The sequence below is a fragment of the Schistocerca piceifrons genome, chromosome 1 (assembly GCF_021461385.2).
Source record: "Schistocerca piceifrons isolate TAMUIC-IGC-003096 chromosome 1, iqSchPice1.1, whole genome shotgun sequence".
Lineage (NCBI taxonomy): Eukaryota > Metazoa > Arthropoda > Insecta > Orthoptera > Acrididae > Schistocerca > Schistocerca piceifrons.
Window position 1 is genome coordinate 525252405 of NC_060138.1, and position 23468 is coordinate 525275872.

Below are 23468 nucleotides of genomic sequence, written 5' to 3' on the forward strand. Positions count from 1 at the left end.
TTAAAGAGATACCTAATAAAGGGGTTCCATGTCAAAAAATTGTTCTTAGCAGCCCTACAAGAAGTGTCAGACCCTTAAATTAGGAGGACAAAGAAGGAATATGTGTTACTGGACCATACCTGAACAGCTTCCATTTTGCTGGTTAGTCGTACTGTTTGCCTCAAGTGCAGACAAATGCCAACAATAAAGAAAAGAGTATAAGTGATCGTATTTGAAAGTAGGTCTGAAAAACAATTACAATAAGACTAAAATAATTTATAATCAATCCACTGAAAATGAAATTGTGTAAATTAACAACAGAATCACAAAACCAAGTGAGTTTCTGTTTCACAAGAGTTGAAGACAATGAATGGATGTACAGAAAAAAAGGCCAGGAGAGTAAAAATGGCATTGATTGCTTCAGGTAAACTTAAAACACAAAATTAAGTTTTTTACATGTGTTAAACAAAAAGTTTACAGTTAGATTGTATTCCAGTTGTACTTTATGGCAGTGAAATAGACTTTTAATGTGAAAATCATTCAACACTGAAAGATTGTTCAGTGAGAAGTGAAGAGGTACATGTATGAACTATCTCATAGAGACAGGAAAACAAACAAATGAAGTGAATGACATAATTGTGACTGTCATGAAAATGGAATGGAGATGGCAGCATATCTAGCAAGGTGAATAGGTTGTAGGTGTGCCACAAAAAATTCATTGTTAGATTCCAAGAGATAAGGAAAAGACTGGGACAGTGACATAATGGAAGGTGAAAATAAAAAATATATACGAGTAAATTGATGTAAAAAACATTAAAGACTGTGATACAAAGAGAAGTCTGCAGGATAACTTTACCTAGCAGTGAAGATGATAATATGATTTTGAGTGTTCCATGGTTTTCCAAATTCATTCATGAAGAATGCAAGGGTGGTCCCTACTGACAGGCCATGATCAACACTTTCCTCTTTCCCTGTTGATTTATTAACAATTTGTAAATGAAAGTAATTCTTATGCTGCTTTATTACCTATTATTATTATTATTGGTATCATTATAACAACTGTTGGTACATACTTATTATTTATTTTCAACTGTTGTCATAATATCAATGTTATTTCACACAGATGACTTTTTTATACTTAATACCCATAACTTCTTCATTAAGCACTTTCATTTAATCTGTAGTTTCCATTTTCACTTATAATGATGAGTCACACCTGAAGTTTTGTTGTTCTGTTGATCTTCACTATAATTTATGCCCCTTGTGAATTAAATGCAGAGAAGGAAAATGCCACCTGAAAGAAATTAGAGAGATGCATTTAAGTCTGGTCTTACTCAGTATATCTCTTTTGGTTCTAAGTACACAGATTGATAGATCTATAAAAACAAAATAATGGATTACTTCAATTAATAATACTAAAATAATCCACATTTCGCAAATGATAAGATTTTTCAAACTCTTAGTATGATTGATTAAAAATTATTCAGTCACTGTTACTGTATTAAGATGACTAATTTTTAATCAGGTCAGTCATCACTGTCCTCCCTTAACACAAGTGAGTCAAAATCATACCATGCTTCAATGATTTAATAAAGTCACTTACATATGGCTCTGAACACAAAGAAATGAATATTGATAAAATTAGTTCTTACATTACACAAGAAAATATGTATAAAATTTGTCAGCCAGTAATATAACTACACAAAACAGGATATTTCAGACTGTGAAATTGCAGCAAGGTGACTAAACCAATGGAACAACTTTATGTCATTATGCGTCATTTTTCACAGGTTAGATAAGCACTTTGCAGTGTGGTACTTCAACTCCAATACTACAGGTTCTCTCCAACATGAGAGGGCACACTGTTGCAGTGGCTTGCATTTACAGTTCAAATCACATTACTATGATCGCCAGGTAACATCCAGACTAATGGTATACAGTGTACAGATAAAATGTAAGAAACTAAGTGAGTTGCTGATTGATCTCCAAGCTGAATAGAGTGAATGATACTTATTATGGTGAAGGAGACATATCTTCTCCATTTTATAAATTCACCAGGAATCACAATGTTATCACTGCTTCAAACAACTGTAAAGTACAGGGTTATTACAAATGATTTCACAGCTCTACAATAACTTTATTATTTGAGATATTTTCACAATGCTTTGCACACACATACAAAAACTCAAAAAGTTTTTTTAGGCATTCACAAATGTTCGATATGTGCCCCTTTAGTGATTTGGCAGACATCAAGCCGATAATCAAGTTCCTCCCACACTCGGCGCAGCATGTCCCCATCAATGAGTTCGAAAGCATCATTGATGCGAGCTCGCAGTTCTGGCACGTCTCTTGGTAGAGGAGGTTTAGACACTGAATCTTTCACATAACCCCACAGAAAGAAATCGCATGGGGTTAAGTCAGGAGAGCGTGGAGGCCATGACATGAATTGCTGATCACGATCTCCACCACGACCGATCCATCGGTTTTCCAATGTACTGTTTAAGAAATGCCGAACATCATGATGGAAGTGCGGTGGAGCACCATCCTGTTGAAAGATGAAGTCGGCGCTGTCCGTCTCCAGTTGTGGCATGAGCCAATTTTCCGCGGGCTACGCGTGAAACTTGCCCGCACACGTTCAACCGTTTCTTCGCTCACTGCAGGCTGACCCGTTGATTTCCCCTTACAGAGGCATCCAGAAGCTTTAAACTGCGCATACCATCACCGAATGGAGTTAGCAGTTGGTGGATCTTTGTTGAACTTCGTGCTGAAGTGTCGTTGCACTGTTATGACTGACTGATGTGAGTGCATTTCAAGCACGACGTACGCTGTCTCGGCTCCTGTCGCCATTTTGTCTCACTGCGCTCTCGAGTACTCTGACGGCAGAAACCTGAAGTGCGGCTTCAGCCGAACAAAACTTTATGAGTTTTTCTACATATCTGTAGTGTGTCATGACCATATGTCAATGAATGGAGTTACAGTGAATTTATGAAATCGCTTCAATCATTTGTAATAGCCCTGTATGTGTGGTGCAGGTTTCAACCGTGAACGTGATAACTGAGGTGGTTCCACCAATGAGGTGTGATCAAACAGTAATGAGATTTTTTTTTTTTTTTTAATTTCGCAGGCCATTTACATCCGATTTTCAAAAAAATAATTTGTCTTGTTGGTACACTGGTTCCTGGCATATATTTTCATATTCAGCTGTTTTGAATAGTTAGTTTATTGTTGACAGCTGAAAAGTCTACATGTATTTTTGAGCACTCAGCAAATTTATACTTTTAAAAAAGATGGATCAAAGAATTTGCATTAAATTTTATTTGAAAAATGGAATAAATTGCAGAACTTAATTCAAAATGTTGACTGTTGCTTTCAGTGAATCTACCATGAGTAAGACAAGAGTTTATGAGTGTTACAAACATTTAAAAGAGAGTTGAGTAGATGTTCAAGGTGACAATTGACATGGATGCTGTAGCAAATCCATTACTGACAATAGTGTGGAAGAAATAATGAAAACGGTTCTGGAAAATCGCCATCAGAGAGGTTGCTGATAATGTCGGCATATTCTTTGGATCATGCCAATCGATTTTTTTTTTTATGTTTTGGGAAGGAAATATGTAGCAGCAAAGTTTGTTCCAAAATGGTAGAATTTCAACCAAAAACAATATCACACAGATATTGCTCAGGAATTGCTGAATGAAGTCAACAATGATCCAGAACTTCTAAAGAAGGTTGTAACATGGGTACTCAGGTATAACATCAAAACCAAGGCCTAGTCCTCTGAAAGGAAACTGCCTGAATTGAGGAAAAAAAAAATCGACAAGTTTGGTCACATGAGAAAGATCTTCTCACTGTTTTCTTCAATTGCAGTGGAGTAGTTCGTCATGATTTCCTGCGTTATGGTCATATGGTCAGTAAGGAATACTACCTGGAAGTTATGCACACTTTGTGGAAAGCAGTCCAAGCCAAATGACAGGAACTGTGGCAAAATCACACATGGAAATTGCATCACAATAATGTACCTGCTCACAGTTCAACACTTGTTTGTGATTTTTTGGCAAAAATCAAAACTGTTATGCTGCCTCAGCCACTGTATTCAGTGGACATGGTCCCCTGTGACTTCTTTCTATTCTACAGAGAACCATGACAGGACGTCATTGTGTCACCACTGATGAGATAAAAATAGAATCACTGAAGAAGTCGAATACCACAACAAAAAGGGAGTTACAGAAGTGTTTCAAAAACTGTAAAAAGTACTCAAATGTTGGGTAATGTTCCGGAATATTGTGGACCATTCGATGCCTTTTTGGTATGCTCTGTAATTCACCACAGGTATGGTTATCAGTTTGTAGGGCTATATAAAGCATGACCCATCAAGGGTTTGAATGTCAGTTTCTTATCAGTGATGAAGCAATGAACCGAAAAAGTAGTGCAATGAGTGAATAAAAACAAACAGTGAAGTGTGAGTAGTCAAAGTGATACAGTGACAATATAAATCGAAAATAAAAAGTGAAATGGGTTTAAAGTGTACTTAGTGTGTTTGTTAATAAAAACTAGATTTGATTTATATTTTAGACAATGCTCAAATCAAATATAAAAGAGGGGGAGATCTTGCCAGTTCTGAAACAAAATGGCGAAAACAGAAAGAACAGCAAAAAACAAAACAGACAAAGAGTGCAAAGCATATTTAAGTTCCCAACGAATGACAGTGAGCACCGTGAGAAGCAGAGAAACCAAGGAACAGTGAAATCAGCAGATTGAAGAATCAAGAATTGCATCACAATCTTTCATTAAAAGACTGCAAACTCAAGCTAGCCATGAAAATATCATCCTACGAGAAGCACAGGCCAGGAGAAGTAAACAGACCAATCTAAAGTATGAAGCACTGCACTATGACCCAGTAAGAGACTATAAAAAACACAGATATGCCGTTATCAGATAAATGGATAACATCTGTCAATTTTGCTATGCGAAAAAATTCATTAGAGAAACACCAGGATTCTGTTGCATGAATGGAAAAATTTGATCGCTACTACTGGAAGCACCTCCGCATGAATTTTTACATTACATAACCAGGGAAACTCCAGATTCAAAACGCTTTCTTCAAAATATAAAAGCATACAACACCTGCTTCAAATGACTTCTTTCAGTTTCAATTTGATCAACACTAAAAGACATGAAAGTGATTATGTTTTTTCCATCTAAGGACAGGACAATCACAACACTGAATCATTACTACCACTACCCAATGAAGACCACACATTTCTGCAATTATATTTCATTGGAGATGAAGAAACAGAAATTGATCAATGATGCACAAATATCAGCAGATTGACACGAGAAGTAGTCCAAGATGCACAGAGGATCTTTCACAAATACAATCAACTGATTCATATATTCAAAATAGCACTAGACCAAACGATTTCTCTACCATACACTGTACGGTGGTTTGCTGAGTTTAGATGTAGATGTAGACTATGAATTTATAATTTGAGTTGATAAAAGACCAACTGGAGAACACAAATCTTGATTTAATGCACCTCAGATAGATGAAGTCACCACCATAGTTGTGGACAATGAAAACACAAGCAGTGACATAACTGTACAATGAAAAACAGAGCAACTACAATGTGCTGCAGAGACACACCATTCATATGATGCCCTCCAATATCCATTAATATTTCTGCAAGAAAAGGATGGATATCATTTTAATGTGAAACAAACCCAACCTGAAACAGGCATAGAAACTAACAAAAAAGTCACTTCCAAGGAATTCTATGCTTATCGCTTAATGATCAGAGATAATGAAACACACAATCACATTCTCAACATTCCCTGTTTATCCCAACAATTCCTGGAAGATGTTGTTGTCATAGTTTGCTGCAGCTCTCCATGCTCCATCTGCTCTCCTGGCAGATATGTATGCAAAAATAGAAGTGGAACAGATGCTTTACATAAGACAGAATCAGAAAAACAATGCATGGAAGAATACATCCACCTTCAAGTTGCAAGCATAAATGGCATTGGAACAATAGTAATCTTAACCTCATCATACACAGGAAGTCGGAGACACATGCATGAGTACACTCAAAGCGCCACAATTCACATTAGAAAATATGGACAACTTGACCTCTTTGTAACATTCATATGCAACTCATGGCCAGAAATCAAAGAACAACTATGATACAGACAAGCCTGTGTTTTACACAACAAAAAATGAGATTTATTGAATTCACCAAAAAAATACCACTTCTCTGAGACCATTAGATGCAGGATGTACACAATCGTATGAAAAAACAAGGACTGCCTCACTCACACACTCTCGTACAGCTACACGACAGAACCCATCTCAGGGATATCAACAAAAGCATCCAAGCTGAATTTCCCAAATGATAAGAAGATCCAAAACTGTACAACATAGTAGTGAAAAATGTGGTTCATGGACCATGTGGGCCATTAAACCCCAATTTGTCTTGTATGAGTGATGGAAAATGTACAAAAGAAATACCCAAAATCATTTTTGCATGATACACAAACTGGAGTTGATGACTATTCCAAATACAGAAGATGATTCAGCCAAAAACGATGGCTTAACAACAAAAGTACAAATACAAGGCAGTGACAAACTGGAAATAGATAACCGATGTGTAGTGCAGAGAATTAAAAGACAAATGGCCACAATACACAAGAGGCACGATAAAGCAATTTTGCAGCACGACAACGCTCGACCCCACTCTGCACAAGAGGTCAAAAGGTACTTGGAAACATTAAAATGGGAAGTCCTATCCCACCCACCATATTCTCCAGATGATGCTCCCTCTGACTATCACCTATTTAGATCAATGGCGCATGCCCTGGCTGACCAACACTTCCAATCTCATGAAGAAGTCACAAATCGGATCAATTTGTGAATCGCTTCAAAAGATGAACAATTTTTTTGAAGTGGGATTCGTACACTGCTTGAAAGATGGGAGAAAGCAGTGGCCAGTGATGGAAAATACTTTGAATGATACATGTGTAACCAATTTGTTTAATTAAAGCCTCAAATTTTGGGGAGAAAATGGTGGAAGCAAAGTTGTACACCTTGTATGTGAACAAAGGCAGTGATATGGCAATACTTCAAATAGCCAAAGACAGCGCACAACAAAACAGAAACAACGAGATCCTCGCACACCAAATGGGAAGACACATCAACAGTAATGAAGCAGTGTGGTAGATTTTCAGTTTTCCCATATACGAATGCGAACCAACTGTGCAACATCTAGCAGTACATTTGGAAAATGCAGAGTTTTTTTCACAAAAGACACTACCAGAAAAATTGCAAGTGAATCACATCAGAACATAACATTAACAGCTTTTTACCGACTGTACAAATGGATCCATGAAAACATTACTATATGTTGACGTCCCTACCTATTGTGCATGGAACACAACAAGAAACATCTTTTAATGATGAAAACAAGGAACTCCAGTACAAGATCATCCAGGAATCATGAAAACTGGCGCACTAGCCCGAATATAGACCATACATCCTAATAACATTGAATGTTTCTCTGTCTGGATGTTGCTACATGAAATATGGGGACCAACAAGTTTCACAGACTGGAAAACGATAATCCCTGGGAATTAACACTACAAGAAGCCTCGATCACAGCCTCAGCTGAACAAATGAGCCACTTACTCACATTCATTCTAACAACATGTAAGCCATTGTATCCAAAACAGCTGTGAGACTCTTTCAAAGAGAGTATGAGTGATGACATACTGTACCAAATTTGACAAGCTCATCTGAACTGATCACCAATTCAATGATGACTTCTTCAATGGAACACTCATTCAATTAGGTGATAAATTTTTAGCAATAAACAACAAGACGTTAGTACAAACTGGGATGCAAACACTGCAAAAATATGTTATTGGTGTGCTAAACTTCAAAATTACAAAGGAAAAAAGCTACAACATAAACAAACTATGTAATGCATTGCTCACAATATACCACTCCTCAGTGACAATCAAACGGAAATTTACAACATTGTCATGGCTCAGATCGACAACAACACTGGTGGAATTACTTACTTGGATGCACCAGGCAGTAGTGGGATACCATTTCTAATAAAACCATTGCTGGCAGAAATACATGCTGAACAGTATAATGCCCTTGCACTGGCATCATCCGGCATTGCCGCCACACTTACAGAATGGGACAAACTGGCCATTCCGCCCCAAAATACCATTGAATATAGCCGAAGAACAATTTCTGTTGTGTAAAATCGCAAGAGCAGCTGGACAGGGTGAACTTCAAAAGCAAGCTAAAATTATCTCCTAGGACAAATGCACAATGGCACATAAAAAATCACTCAAAGCCGTGGACAGAACATTACACGACTTGCGAGGAAACTGAAGTGATGGGAGGAGCTCTACTCATACTCTCAGGAGATTTTTGACAAACACTTCCAGTTATCCCCTAGTCAACACCAGTAAATGAGATTAATGCATGCTTACAAAAACCACATCTCTGGCCATACGTACAAATACTGTGCCGAACAAAAAATGTGAGAGTTGAACTATCGAAAGACAAAACAATAGTACATTTTCCTCAACAACTTTTACAAACAGGTCAAGGCACATATCCCACTGACCAGACAGCTGGCCTCATGAAACTCAACAGTGATTTCTGCTGAAAACAGCTCACCAATCAAATTTATCAAGACATTGTTCACAACTATAGCAGTCCAGACTGGTATTTGAACAAGCAATTTTTGCAACTAAAAACAATATTGTCGACAATATCAACTTTAATATTCAAAAGAAAATTCCCAGTGAAGAGAGAATACACACATCAATCAACATGATGAGTAAATGATGAAGAAATTGTGAACTTACCTACAGAATTTTTACTCTCTTTGCGAGTTCCCAGAATGCCGTTACCCTGCCTTTGACTTAAAATTGGATCACCAATCATACTACTCATCAAAACTATGCAATTGAACAAGGATAATCATCAAACAGCTATGGAATAACATCACTAAAGCCGAACTTAAGACTGGAAAATACGAAGGACACACACTATTTATACCCATAATACTACTGATCTCTACTGAACTGCCATTCCAATTTAAAAGACCACAATTTCCAATCAAATTAGTCTACAGTTTTACAATTAACAAAGTGCAAGAACAAATTTAAAATATTGCAACATCAACCTCAAAGACTCCTGCTTGTCTTACGGTCAACTATACGTAGCTTGCTCTTGAGTGGGAAATTCAAAAAATTTGTGCATATATATCCCAGATAACAAAATAGAAAATGTTGTTTATAAACAAGTATTTTATGCATTTAGAATATGTTTTCAATAAAAAATTTTACCTCTTATACTTGAATAAGTATTGTAAATAGTTACAATACATTTTCAATAAAACTTTTTTACCTCTGACACTCTAGATTTTATCCTTTTATTCTGTCAACCACACACTCTCATACCAACTTCCTGAGTGAAGCCTGGTACCTCAGCTAGTATTACATAAAACATGATTATGATATGTAGGCAATTATTATCAAGGAAAAAGTTGACAATCTTAACTGCCAAGATAGTCACTGTGAAAACACATATAGGCATCTGCACAATACCAGGATATTGGTAACTTATTATTGATTGAAATAATGCAGTTTATGTGCAAACAGCAAAGCTTTTTTAACCATATATACATCTCTAGCTGCTTATGGAGAATTGTATAAAACTCTAGAAACCCAGGTATGTCCCATTACCATATTTAACTTGAAACTGTATTACTATGAAAGCTAAAACAGTGCAAATTCATGCACACTTAAGTCCTGTTAAGGATAGGGAATTATCACTTTCTATTCACTGAGCAAAGTGGCACAGTGGTTAGCAGACTGGACTCACGTTCAGGAGGACGGCTGTTAAAATCCACGTCTGGCCATCCTGATTTAGGTTTTCCATGATTTCCCTAAATCACTTCAGGCAAATGCCACAATGGTTCCTTTGAAAGGACATGGCTGATTTTGTTCCCCACCCTTCCCATATCAGATGGAACCAATGATCGTGCTGTTTGGTCCCCTCTCCCCAAGTCAACCAACCAACCAACCAACTTTCTATTACTATAAAATCACGAATAATTAGTTCATGGTATAAATAAAGTTAACTTGCAATGAAAAGTTATAGTCTCATGAATCATAAGGTAAATTGAGTAACATAGACTGTATTGTTTAGGTACAGCAACAATAAACTGAATCTTATAAACATAATAAGCAGATGTTATCTTAAAAGGGCATAATATCAGGTTTAAATTTGTGATTATGAGGTAACTGTAATAAGCATGGATTCCCTTCAGAATGTGCTTGATTATAGTTGGTTACAAATGCTTTCTAACAATTTGCCATAGGCAGGTAATAGAAAGGGGCACAAAAAGCAACATAAAATAGTTTCATTGTTGGCTGAGTCTTCAACACATGAAGGGCCAGACCACAAGATAAACACAATACAAAACAATAAGCCTAACTGCTTACTGGTTATGCACAAAATGAAAAAGACTCCCTTCCTAATGGCAGAGCATCAGGGAGGGCACCAGTCAAATATGGTAAAAAGGGAAGCACAATGCCTCAGTGATAAATTGATGGGAAGAGGAGAGAGTGAACCAGTACTGCCAGAAGTGTTCAGTGTGAACTACCTTAACTTTGACAGGACGCGATACACAGAACAGCATCAGTGTGCGGCGTGTCATGGTAGATTGGTGATGTACAATTTTGGGCAGGATTACAACAGAACCAGTTCTTATTATTAGCGTAACATGAGGATCTACTTAATCACTGCTTCTCCCAGCTAATAACTGTTATTTTGCTAAAGAAATCTCCACATGGGATTGTGTAGCAATGTTGTCTGTCAAGCAGTGTAAATTGCACTAAATTTATGCACAACAATGATCTTATACAACCAGAAAACCAGCTAAATGCATGTTAAGTAATCTCAACTACACAAGAGTAAGGATTTCTAGCAATCTTCAGTGCTATTGCATAATAGTTTCATTACTAGTTGCAGATAGTCTATCCAATTTACCACTGCTCTTATTCGAGGTGGTAACACTTTTCTTTAAGTAAAACGAACAGTTTTGACACACAATACCACACGTGCACAACACTAATGTATTGTTTCCTGTTTGGAATATTTCATAAAAAGAGTTACAAAATAACCAGGCTTCATACATCAGCAGAGAACAATTTTTATTGCATAAGATGTTGTTTGCACTATAGTTAAAGATTAGTCACACTTTAAATGGAATTTATAACCTTTGAGTGGGTTCTGGGCCACCAATACACAACTATTATCACAATAATAACCATCAAGATTTATGACTGTTTAAAAATTCAATTTAAAGCTGTCACTGCAATATTTCACTAATATGGCAGCTAACAGAAGACAATCACTTATCGAATCTCCTTCAGGCCCTGTCTTACTACAAACAAATAATATATTTTAAATCTTTTCACCTTTACTATGTTCATTAACATTTAAAAGTAATTCTCAATGTTAATCACTTATTATTCAGCATTTAACAATAAACCACACCGTAGATCAATAGTGCTAATGTCTACGCTCCACTGTAGCTGATAAGAAAACTCAACATTCATTTAGGATGAGAATCATATTGAAATAAAAGTTCAGACAAAAGGGTTGATTTCAATGACACAGAAACTCTACTTTTAAATATTACTTAACAACATAATATAATTTTTACAGACCTCTGTGATATGAGACGTCAATCACATCCGATCAGTACAACAGTTCAAACAAAAAGAAGGATTATTTAAGAACAATCATAGATAACAAAAGATGGAGATTTTCATGATCTTTTTCCATAGGTTTTATCTAAGATACGGGTTTTTACCGAACACTTAATTATGTCATTGACAATAATTATTTATTATTTTAGTAATGATGAAGTCCTTTTTATTAATATCATGAGAATGTTCATTCAGATTCCACACACAATGATGCCGTAAATATTTTTCTGAATAAAATATATGCCTGGATATTACAAGTGGCTCATAAACAGGGGAAGGTAAAGATATAGCTGGGTAGTGTCAAGGTTATGGTCTATCAATATCAGTAGAATAGATGATTGTGACCTAACTTTTTATCAGCATAAGAAACAGTGCCACCAAAAAAGTGTCCAAACTAGTCCAGACCTGCCATGGATGCAAGTCAGTCCCCTCACATACCTTAACTAATAAGGGAACGACACTGAAAATGAGAGTGAATGCATGTTGAATCAAATACACAATTAAATCTTACATTTGGATCAAGGTGATTAACACCAGAATCTCAACTGGAAAAATGACAATATAAACTAGCCAGACCATCTGATAAAATGTCACTGCTTCAACTTAGGTACATTCACATGGGATGTCAAAAGAACCACATGTGAAAAATGACAGGCTGGTAACCTTTCAAGTTAACTTAAAAACTACAGGCATCTCCTTAAAAATACAAAAATTCAGATTGTAAACAAAGATTGGTGCACCATCAAGGTAGATACAATAATAATCACACATACAAAGTACTATTTTTATCTTGTTAGAACACATTTGCTATCTTTAGTTGCCCTAGGTTAGAGAAACAATGCTACAACAGCTAAGTAGTATTGTGTTATCCCTCAAACTCACGTAAGTGATGACAAAACAAATGTATATTAAGGTATGACGCAGCGAGGCACACAGCTGGCACAATCATCCCAATGTCATTTAAATATGATAGTAGTGAACCACATTTAAAGGCAAATATCACTAGAGGATGCACACGATAAGAGGCAGATGGCTGTGATTGGTCAGCAATCCATGATGGCTGTCAGGAAGGTGAGAGGAGGGGTTTTTCCTTATGGCTGTAAGACACAGGTTACGTGATACATGTTATGTGATTTATTCATCTCATTAGGTACAATTTTCAGAGTATTTGATTTGATGTACAGGAGTCATGTCAAGGTTTACAAAAGAAACTTTTTTCTCTTTTTTAAGAGAAATACAAAAGTTTACATTATATTTTACATTTCTAAGTATCATCTACACATGTACATAAAATAATACATGTAATACAATCCCTGTGTTCAGACTGTGAAACTGTCCTCAATTAATTCATCGACAGAATTATAACACTTTTTCACCAGAAGAGTAAAGAGCAATCTTTTCAGTGAACCAAGCTCCATCTTAAATATATTACTGCCTTTTATTTTATTGAAAATTTTTAACCCCATATACTCTGGCGTTTGGGCATAAAGTTTTAAACAATATGTTGGAAGTTTGAAGTTATCTTTGTGATGAGTGCTGTAGCTGTGATCAAAATGGAAAGTGTCTAGTGTATGTTGACTTTTATATAAGAACACCACCACCTCATATATGTAAAGTGAGGGGGATAGATAGTAATTTTAAATTTTTTAACAGTGGTCAACAAGATTCCCATTTTTTTGCAACACACGTGTTTCTAATTACTTTCTTTTGTAATACTAGGAGCCTAGTGACATTTGCTGAATTTTGCCAGAAGATTATACCATAATGAATAACTGACTCAAAGTAGCAGTGATAAACTATCTTTCTGGTATCCACGTTTGTGGTACCTGAAAAAATACACATTGCAAATGCTAAGTTGTTCAGTTTATTTGCTAAGTAATCTATATGTACCTTCCAATTTAAATTTTTGTCAAGATTTAGGCCTAAGAACTTCACATGGTTTGCTTCTGTGATATCCTGATCATTGCAAGTTATCTTTATTTCAGTCCTTTCTACTGATTTAGCTTCAAATTGCATTATTTTGATTTTAGTTACATTTAGTTTTCGTCCATTTTGATAGAAACAAGATTCGAGTTTTTCTAAAGTATTTTTGGCTTTTTCTGGAACACTTTCAGATACCTCATTTTCAATTAGAAATAAGACTGAATGAACATCAATAGCAAGTGGTAGGTCATTTACATAAAAAAGAAATAGGGACCCAATATCAAACCTTGTGGGATTCCTTGGGGAACTGTTTTCCAGTCTGAGGAATAATTGGTTCCGTTTGAAGTTAAAATTACTCTTTGTTTCCTACCTGACAGGTAAGAGCTAAAACATTTTAAAGCAGTGTCCCCAATTCGATACATCTGTAATTTGTGGAGGAGTAATGCATGGTTCACTGAATCAAAAGCTTTAGTTAGGTCACAGAATATTCCTCTGACCTTTCTACCCTTATCTAATGTGGAGCATATTTTTTGGATAAACTCACAGTGCTTTTACCCTGGTGGAATCCGAACTGTTTTTTAAAAATTATATCATTTTTTTTACAGTAAGAAATTTATTAATTTGTTTTGCTGCAATCTTTTCAAACACTTTAGAGAAGACTGGCAAAAGAGAGATACAGCGGTAATTACCCATATCTTCTGTCAATCCTGTTTTGAATAGATGTTTGATCTCAGCATATTTCAATACATTTGGAAAGCATCCCTGTTCAAAAGATTGATTTATAATAATTGACAGTGGTTGAGAAATAATATTGTACACACACTTGATTACAAATGATGTTATTTCATCCCACTGGAGGGGAAGGGTAGGGGTAGGTACTGCAAAGCACGCAAGACAGGGAGCTAGGGGAGTGAGACGTAAAACTGCAAGAAGTGAGAGAAGAGGGGGATAATGGCACATCGTCATGTGGTCGGCTTTTTGCAAAAAATGGCTCTGAGCACTATGCGACTTAACTTCTGAGGTCATCAGTCACCTAGAACTTAGAACTAATTAAACCTAAGGACATCACACACATCCATGCCCGAGGCAGGATTCGAACCTGCGACCATAGCGGTCGCTCGGTTCCAGACTGTAGCACCTAGAACCGCACGGCCACTCCGGCCGGTGGCTTTTTGCAAATGCAACAACTATGAGCCAGGCTAGGCATCAGTATCAGCTCCATATTGCTTCATCTTCAGCTTTCATTTTCAACTTAATATTTTTACATCGTTAATCAGTACATTTCAAACAGATCTTCATATCAGCTTCACCCAACACCTTCCACTTACATTGCTGCTATACAAAAGATGGTAACACAATATAAGTAACAGTATATCACCATTTTAATCATAATGCTTCATTAACTTTTTATTTCATAGTACATTGTGTAGTAAACAAATAATAGGCAAGACTGGTTCAAGTAACACAAATATGGATTTATTAATGAAGCACTGAACAACAACGGAAAAAAGACTCTCATAGATCCCCACATAACAAGACACAATACACTGACGTGAACAGGACACGTGAAGGACATGCAGGATACTCAGTTAGTGCTCCTCCACCCATATATATGTGCGAGTCAATGGCAGACAGCGAGGCGGAGACCTCGCCGCATGCATGCCTCCCTTAAGTGGACTCCAGTGGCTGGCCTGCATTGATACAGTTGGCAGCTGATTCAAAAATGCACACATGGTGACAATACACTCAGCACACTCTCATTCACATGCACTAGTCGCAGGATACAACACATTATAATCCTCAATATGCAACATGGTTTCATGTGTTGTGTCACAGTATCATCCTGTCAAACTTGACTATTTTTTTATGCTCTCCAGGGGTTACTAGCAGAAAGTAACATGACGTAAAATGTTGTGTTAGTCATCTTGCTTAAGACAGTGTACTCTAATGCAACCTGCACACTTAATCTCTCACTTTCCATCATGTATCAACACATTAACCACACCATCTTTAATGGCCTTTCATAATCTGTCATTGACACATTATAATTACCAGCGCTGACTTAACCACTTACAAAACAAGATATTCCCCATTCTCCATAGAAGGAAAGAAAGATTCAGAGAAAGCCATAGAAAATGTGGGAGAGCAAAAAAGTGAATCCTTATGTTCTACATTCCAGTACATCACATAGCATCCTAGAGATTTAAGTGACAACAGGTGCTAATCGTATTACTATGACTCTATAGTACTCCTGCAGGCCTGTAGCTCCTTACTCCCACTAGTATTCTGACAGATTCTATCTGGACTGTCAGAATCTCATGGTTTGCAGATTTTCTTGCAAGGCCAGGATGAGGGTGTCATGTCTGTGTCTGGTTTCCCAATAAAAACTCTCTCCCAATGGTGCCCATACACATGGGCAAGGAAGAGTCATGGCCCTCCCCATAGCTTTCAAGGAAAAGAAAAAATACAGTGTCGTCAGGTGCTTTTCTTTCAAATAAACTATTTAAATCTGTATCATGCAGTTTTTAATAAGGTTGGAACTGGAACTTTTTTGTGGCTATTTACGAGTCACCTTTTATCATTCAAAATATTAAAAATACTTCATACCCTCCCGATTTGCCCCCTCCTCCACCCCATGAAAACTATTGTATGGACACTCTTGTCACTCACATTGCAGCTCACGATTTGGCTCATTCCCTCACACGTCAGTGGTTTTAATTTCTTGTTAGATGTTAGATGTGTTTCTTGTTAGATGTTTGTTGGATTCCTAAGGCTTTTATGTCTATCCACAGCAAGCTGCCTTTAGAGCAGAAACTTACTCTCACTGGTGGCATGACATTTTATTGATAGAAAAGATGAAAAAAAATAGTGTTGAGCACAACATAAAAAAAGGAATGTCATGACTGGCTTGGATATTCTGTGAGTACTAGTTCACATCTTGCCAGCTGTAAGGTCCTACAGGTAGCATGATGGAACTCTACGAGTTCTGAAACCCTGCCTTGTTTCGCCTTGATCTACCTTGCAGCCAGTGACAATCAACACCTGGTGACTGAGTTCTTTAGCCAGCCGGAGTGGCTGAGCGGTTCTAGGCGCTACGATCTGGAACCGCGCGACCGGTACGGTCGCAGGTTCGAATCCTGCCTCGGGCATGGACGTGTGTGATGTCCTTAGGTTAGTTAGGTTTAAGTAGTTCTAAGTTCTAGGGGACTGATGACCTTAGAAGTTAAGTCCCATAGTGCTCAGAGCCATTTGAACCATTTTTTTTTATTTTTTTTTTTTATTTCTTTACAATGGATTACAACATGCAGCACAGCACATGTCAACTGTGTGTCAGCTGCTTGCACCTCTTGCAGTGTAACTCATTTGTAAACATAGGCCAAGGGTCATTAATTTATGATGTGGTTGAAACAAATCACCTACTGTCTTGTGTAATAGAACAAGTGGAGCTGCATCATGCAAAGCCAAAAGTGACACCACTTTTGTCTTGCTTCTGATAAAAATATATTGCTCTTTCCTCTGCTTCCTTTCTTAATGCATCAGTTCTCTTGTAGCATGATCCAAAAATATATGTACAGCATGAAATTGTACAATCCTATTCATGAACATTTCGAGATCCTCCCCTTGCCTCTATCTCAGGGTAGATAATTTATTTCTGTAGTAACTTATGTCTGCTTTGTCTAAATATCTCTTTGACAATCCCCTGCTGGAAAATCAATCTTTGTGCATTTTTCAATGTACTCACAGATTCTACATAGGTAGACCTATCCCCTGGTAATTTTAACCACACCATATTTAACTAAAAGTCATCTGATCATGAAAAGCACATTCGACCAACACCACAAACTTGTTGTAAAATGATGTCCACATTTTTGGTGGAATTCCCCACAAAAACAGGAATCACTATGCTACGCTGTGAGATGGCAGGACTGATCTCAGATTACCTGAACCTTCAAATCTTTCTTTGGCATAGAAAATTGTTAATTCTAATTTCTCTTCTAAGTACATATTTTTAAGGGTGAGTTTATGCATCTGCTCTTGCATGGGTACAAGGCTGCTCTTTAATTGTGAGCATGTAGTGACCATTTATTAAAAAGATGAGGAGAAGTAGCTTTCAATTTCTTAATCTTACTGTATACACATTACAATCACACTTTAACTATCTCTAGAAATTATAATTAAAATAGTGGTCAAAGATTGCCTTGAATATTGTGAATTCACAATAATGATATTAATGTGACATTATGTTTTAAATGAAGACACTAAATAGCAATACTCAACAAGAAAATCTAACAGTAAACTCTATGATTGGCAGGACACTTCCCAATAAATGTCTCTCAGTTCAGAATGTTGCTTCTCATAAAAAATATGACATTATGTTGTTGTCAAATTCAATCACTGCAGCATGATGGCAACATCAATGCACATGGGTGACGTGGGCTATTGGCATGTGGCACCTGCATGGAGGTGACTTGCACCCACCGGTGACTGATGGCTGCAATGGTGATGAGGCAAAGTGTGGACCACCCGCTGTTGAACTCTTTTGAGGCTTGGGCTGTGCAACTGCACATTAGTACTGAGATGGCACGTGTCTGGTAAGGGTGGCAGGTCAGCCACACAGCCACAGGTAGTGCTGAGATGGTGCTCCCCACGTGAGGGTAGCATGACGTTATATGTTGTGAGCCAGAAGGGCAGCAGCAAACAGTGTAGTCCAAAGCACAGTCAGCTCAGCTGGCAGGCCAGACTGTGGCTTAGTGTCGCCCTGATGATGCTCTTGCCAGGGCCAGCAGCTGCTGGGCAATGGTGCTGGGTAGCAGGCTACTAACAGGTGATGCCTGTGGGTGGCGGTGTGCCACGACGACTGTAGGTGCTTGGTACAGCTACAAGAACAGCATGGATCTGGCATATGATTTGCAACCCCATGCATGTGGATAGGGTGACAACGGCACAGCACTCAGCAATGATGTGTGGCAACAGGAAAACTCCACTGGCACCAGCTGGCCAGCTATGACAGTCAGATGAGCCTTATACAGCACAGACTTGCACACAGTGCCCATGTGTACAGCACATAGATACATGGCATAGTATGGTGAACTTGTGGCTTCAATGGGTGGCAGGTAGTGAGGTGCTGGCTGAACCTTTCTCTAGGAGCAGTGAAAGGCACTGATGCAGTTTGTTCTGGACTACATGGCAGGTACAGCTGCAACTCCCGGTCTGTGTGAAGTAACAGTATCATCACAGTGCTAAGCTTTCCACTGACAACGCAAACAAATGTAAACCAAAATTTTTGCAGCTTAATTTCTGATTAAATAGTGGGGGTCCAGACTTTTGACATCAAATGTACAGACATGAAAGAGGAGGAGGCTGATCAGGGCAACAGAGGGAGTCAGAAGGGAGGTTTTTGAATTAAAGAATGGATTCATTGACCAATAGTATGTTTTCAGTTCTCAAGTTACAGAAGGGCTCATCTGGGACACAATTAAAGGTTGACTGACACTCTAAGTGGTTGAACAAAAGAAAGGAAAAGGAAGTGGGAGAGTAAGTGGTTCATGTTTGTGTGTTTGGTGGCCAGCCCTGAAGCACAGAGCCAAAGGCGGATGGCAGATGCCATCTGCTCTGTTTGAAAGCAGAATCACAGGAGTGTGTCTATGCTGTGCACTGCCCTCCAAGAATCTCCAGCAACCACACACGACTTATTACTCATGTTCCCTACTGGGTATGTTTGGTGGCATGGGTATGCTACTGCATTCAGCAGAGGGCTGAAAGCATAGCTTGCCAGCAACTTTTATAGGAATGAACTACTTCTGCCCTGAAGGACAGCTTGGGTTGGTACATCAGCACTGTCGGAACTAATGCTGGACTTTTCGAAAGATGCAGCTGATCTTTGGTGTAAAAACTTTTTAACCAAATTCCTAAAATATTCCCAAGTGGCTAGCCATCCTTCACAGCTTTTTACAAAACAACAGAAACAAGCCTGGAGACATTATTACAGAAATGGGAGAAGAAGTGCACGAATATGAGATTGCAGATATAATACTGCAGGAAGAATTTGACACAGCAATGAAAAACCAAAGCCATAAAGAGATACCTGGAGATACATTCTTTTAGAATTATTGAAATCCCTGGGAGAACTAGCTATAAGGAAACTATTCTACCTGGTATACAAAATACACTGAAGAGCCAAAGAAATGGCAACACCTTCTTAATTTCATGTAGGGCCGCCGCGACCATGCAGAGTGCCACAACATGATGTGGCGTGGACTCGACTAATGTCTGAAGTAGTGCTGGAGGGAACTGACACCATGAATTCTGCAGGACTGTCCATAAATCCGTAAGAGTAAGAGGGGGTGGTGATCTCTTCTGAACAGCATGTTGCATGCCATATATGCTCAATAATGCTCATATCTGGGAAGTTTGGTGGCCAGTGGAAGTGTTTAAACACAGAAGAGTGTTCCTGGAGCCACTCAATAGCAATTCTGGACATGTGGGGTGTTGTATTGTCCTGCTGAAATTGCTCAAGTATGTTGATATGCACAATGGACACGAATGGATCTAGGTGATCAGACAGGATGCTTATATACATGTCACTTGTCAGAGTTATTTCTAGACTTATCTGGGGTCCCATATCACTACAACTGCACACACCCCTCACTGTTACAGAGCCTCCACCAGCTTGAACTGTCCCCTGCTGACTTGCAGGGTCAATGGATTCATGAGGTTGTCTCCATACCTGTACATCCATTCACTTGATACAATTTGAAATAAGACTCGTCTGACCAGACAAAATGTTTCCAGTCATCAACAGTCCAATGTTGGTTTCATGGGCCCAGGCAAGGTGTATCATGCAGTCATCAAGGGTACACGAGTGGGTCTTCAGCTCTGAAAGCCCATATCAATGATGTTTTGTTGAATGGTTTGCACACAGACAATTGTTGATGGCCCAGCACCAATTTGCGGAATGATTCTCTTCAGTTGTTGTTGGTCCCATTCTTGCATGGTCTTTATGGAGCCGCAGTGATATTGGAGATTTAATGTTTTACCGGATTCCTGATATTCATGGTATTACTCGTGAAATGGTCGTACGGGAAAATCCCCACTTCATCGCTACCTTGGAGATGGTGAGTCCCATCACTTGTGCACTGACTATGACACCATATTCAAACTCACTTAAATGTTGATAACCTACCATTGTGGCAGCAGTAATCAATCTAACAACTGCACCAGACACTTGTTGTCTTATATAGGAGTTGCCGACCGCAGCACCATATTCTGCCTGTTTACATATCTCCGTATTTTGATATGCATGCCTATACCAGTTTGTCTGGTGCTTCAGTGTATGTAAGACAGACAAAATACCCTCAGACTTCAAGAAGAACGTAAGAATGCCTATTACAAAGAAGGCAAGTGCTGACAGGTGTGATTACCACTGAACCATCAGTTTAGTAAGCCATGGTTACAAAATACTGACACAAATTATTTAAAGTGAGTGGAAAAATTAGCAGAAGCTGACCTCAGTTAAAATGGGATTGGATTCTGGTGAAATGTACGAAAATGCGTGGCAATACTGACACTACATCTTATCTTCGATGAGGCAAAGCTATATTTATGGCATTTGTAGATTCAGAGAAAGTGACATTGTTGACTAGAATACACTGTTTGAAAGTCTGAAGGTAGCAAGGATAAAATAAAGGGAGCAGAAGATTATCTGCAACTTGTAAAGAACTCATATCATACTTCGAGGAGTTGAAGAACATGAAAGATAAGCAGTAGGGAGTTAAACGGGGCTGTAGCTTGCCATCAGTGTTACACAGTCTGTACAATGAGCATGCAGAAAAGAAAACTAAGGAGAAATTTGAAAATGGAATTAAAGGTCAGAGACAAGAAAGAAAAAAAGTGACATTTTCTGATGACATTGTAATTCTGTCATAGGAGGCAAAAGACTTGGAAGATAAGTTGAGTGACATGGTTAGTGTCTTGAAAAGAAGCTGTAGGATGAATGTGAAAAAACAGGGGTACTGTGTGGAGATTTTGATATTGATTTTCTGAGCCATAGCCCTCACAGGGAGAAGTTCCTAGGTATTATAAATGCTTACAATCTATGTCTGACTGTTAGCTCTCCAGCACATATAACAAAAATTAGTGTCATTCTCTTGGGCCAGGTATGTGTAAACATGGACATCAGAAAACTTTGATACCAGCTCTAGCGACTATCTTTCACAGTTACTAACCATACCTGTAAACCACATTTCGACCAGTGTACAAAATATTATCCATAAAATGCGCTATTGTCAGAAAAATATTGAACACTTCCTGTATCTAATCAGCAAACAATCTTGGAAAGAAGTATACAATACCTCTATTACCAATGAAAAGATGGAAAATTTTTTGAACATTTTCAAGCACAATGTTGCCATAACTTCTCCACAAAGGAAAATGATTTCAAGGAGCACAAACAGATTCAAAAGCTGGATTACATAAGGCATTAGAGATCTTGTAAAAGGAAGTGGGAACTTTTTCTGCACTCAAAACTGACAGAAATCCAGAACTTCTTAGTTATTTCAAAAAATACAAGTTAGTTTTGAAATGTGTCATAAAAAGAGGCACAAATTAAGGAAAATGACAAGTATATTATGAAGTCATCCAATAAAACTAAGTCCATATGGAAAGCTGTGCACGATCTTGCGAGAAAGGAGACAACTTACAAGAATATTGTGATATTGCACGATGCCAAAAATGTCACTAATCTTAGGGCAGTTGCAAACAACTTCAGTTCTTATTATGGAACTCTTGCAGGAAAATTAGTGAAGGGAAAATTTGGCAATCCACCTAATACAACACTGAAAGAACTTCCATCTATTGAAATAAATAATACAGGGTGATTATAATTAATTAAAGTTAAACTTTCAAAATGCTGTTGAAATAACACCACTTGTCCGAATGATGTCAAATTGCAACAGAATATTATCACAGAAAGGGAAAAAGTATGGCAGAAGAAAAAAAAATAGTGCAAAAATTGTTCAAAAGAATGTTTCAGAACATGTAAATGAAAACACCTGTCATGTGCATGACCTATTGACGTTGGTATAAATATACCTGGTACACAGCTTTTCCTCTTTTCACATCTGCGACGTTCACCATGATTGTCTCAATGCAAGATTGTGCTCTGCTTGTAAAGCTGTATTACAAGAATGATGACTGTGTACACATTGCTCTGCAGAAGTTCCACACGCTGAAGGGTTTGAAAATGGTGTTGGTCCAATGACTGCCGTTGGTCTGGAGGAAATGATCTGGAAATTAGAAAAGATGGTTTCTTTTGATGTGCAACCTGGTAGAGGGAGGAAACGAATTGATTTGACATCAACAGAAGCAGTGGCCACAGCAATGCAGGAGGAGATGAGTGGTGGTGTGCAAACATGTAGGGCACGGAGAATTGCACGAACATTAGACATACCCATGAGCACGGTGCATAAAATCCTACAAAACATCCTTCTTTGCTATTCATTCAAAATTAACCATGTGCTTGAGTTGCTAGTTGCTTCCTGTTGACCTGCCAGCAAGAGAGACCTTTTCTTTAGAATTTCTTGCTCGCATGGAAGTGGACAATGATTGGCCGTGGAAAATTTTGTGGACAGACGAAGCCCCCTTCCATCTGACAGGATATGTCAATACACAAAATTTTTGAATGTGGGCAATGGAAAATCCACACACAAATCAACCAGTACCACTTCATCCAGAAAAGAACCATTGTGTGACACAGATTTACAGCCCCATTT

General features: G+C 38.0%; 1 protein-coding gene across 1 annotated transcript in view; it reads right to left on the reverse strand.

The window, feature by feature from the left end:
• Positions 1-1129: 1129 nt before the first annotated feature.
• Positions 1130-23468, reverse strand: part of LOC124798356 (IQ domain-containing protein E-like) — a 284773-nt gene continuing 262434 nt past the window's right edge. Inside the window, exon 8 of the mRNA XM_047261722.1 lies at positions 1130-1273. Within this exon, the coding sequence (XP_047117678.1) occupies positions 1225-1273 (49 nt within the window). The 3' untranslated portion in view covers positions 1130-1224. The remainder of the gene's footprint in view (positions 1274-23468) is intronic.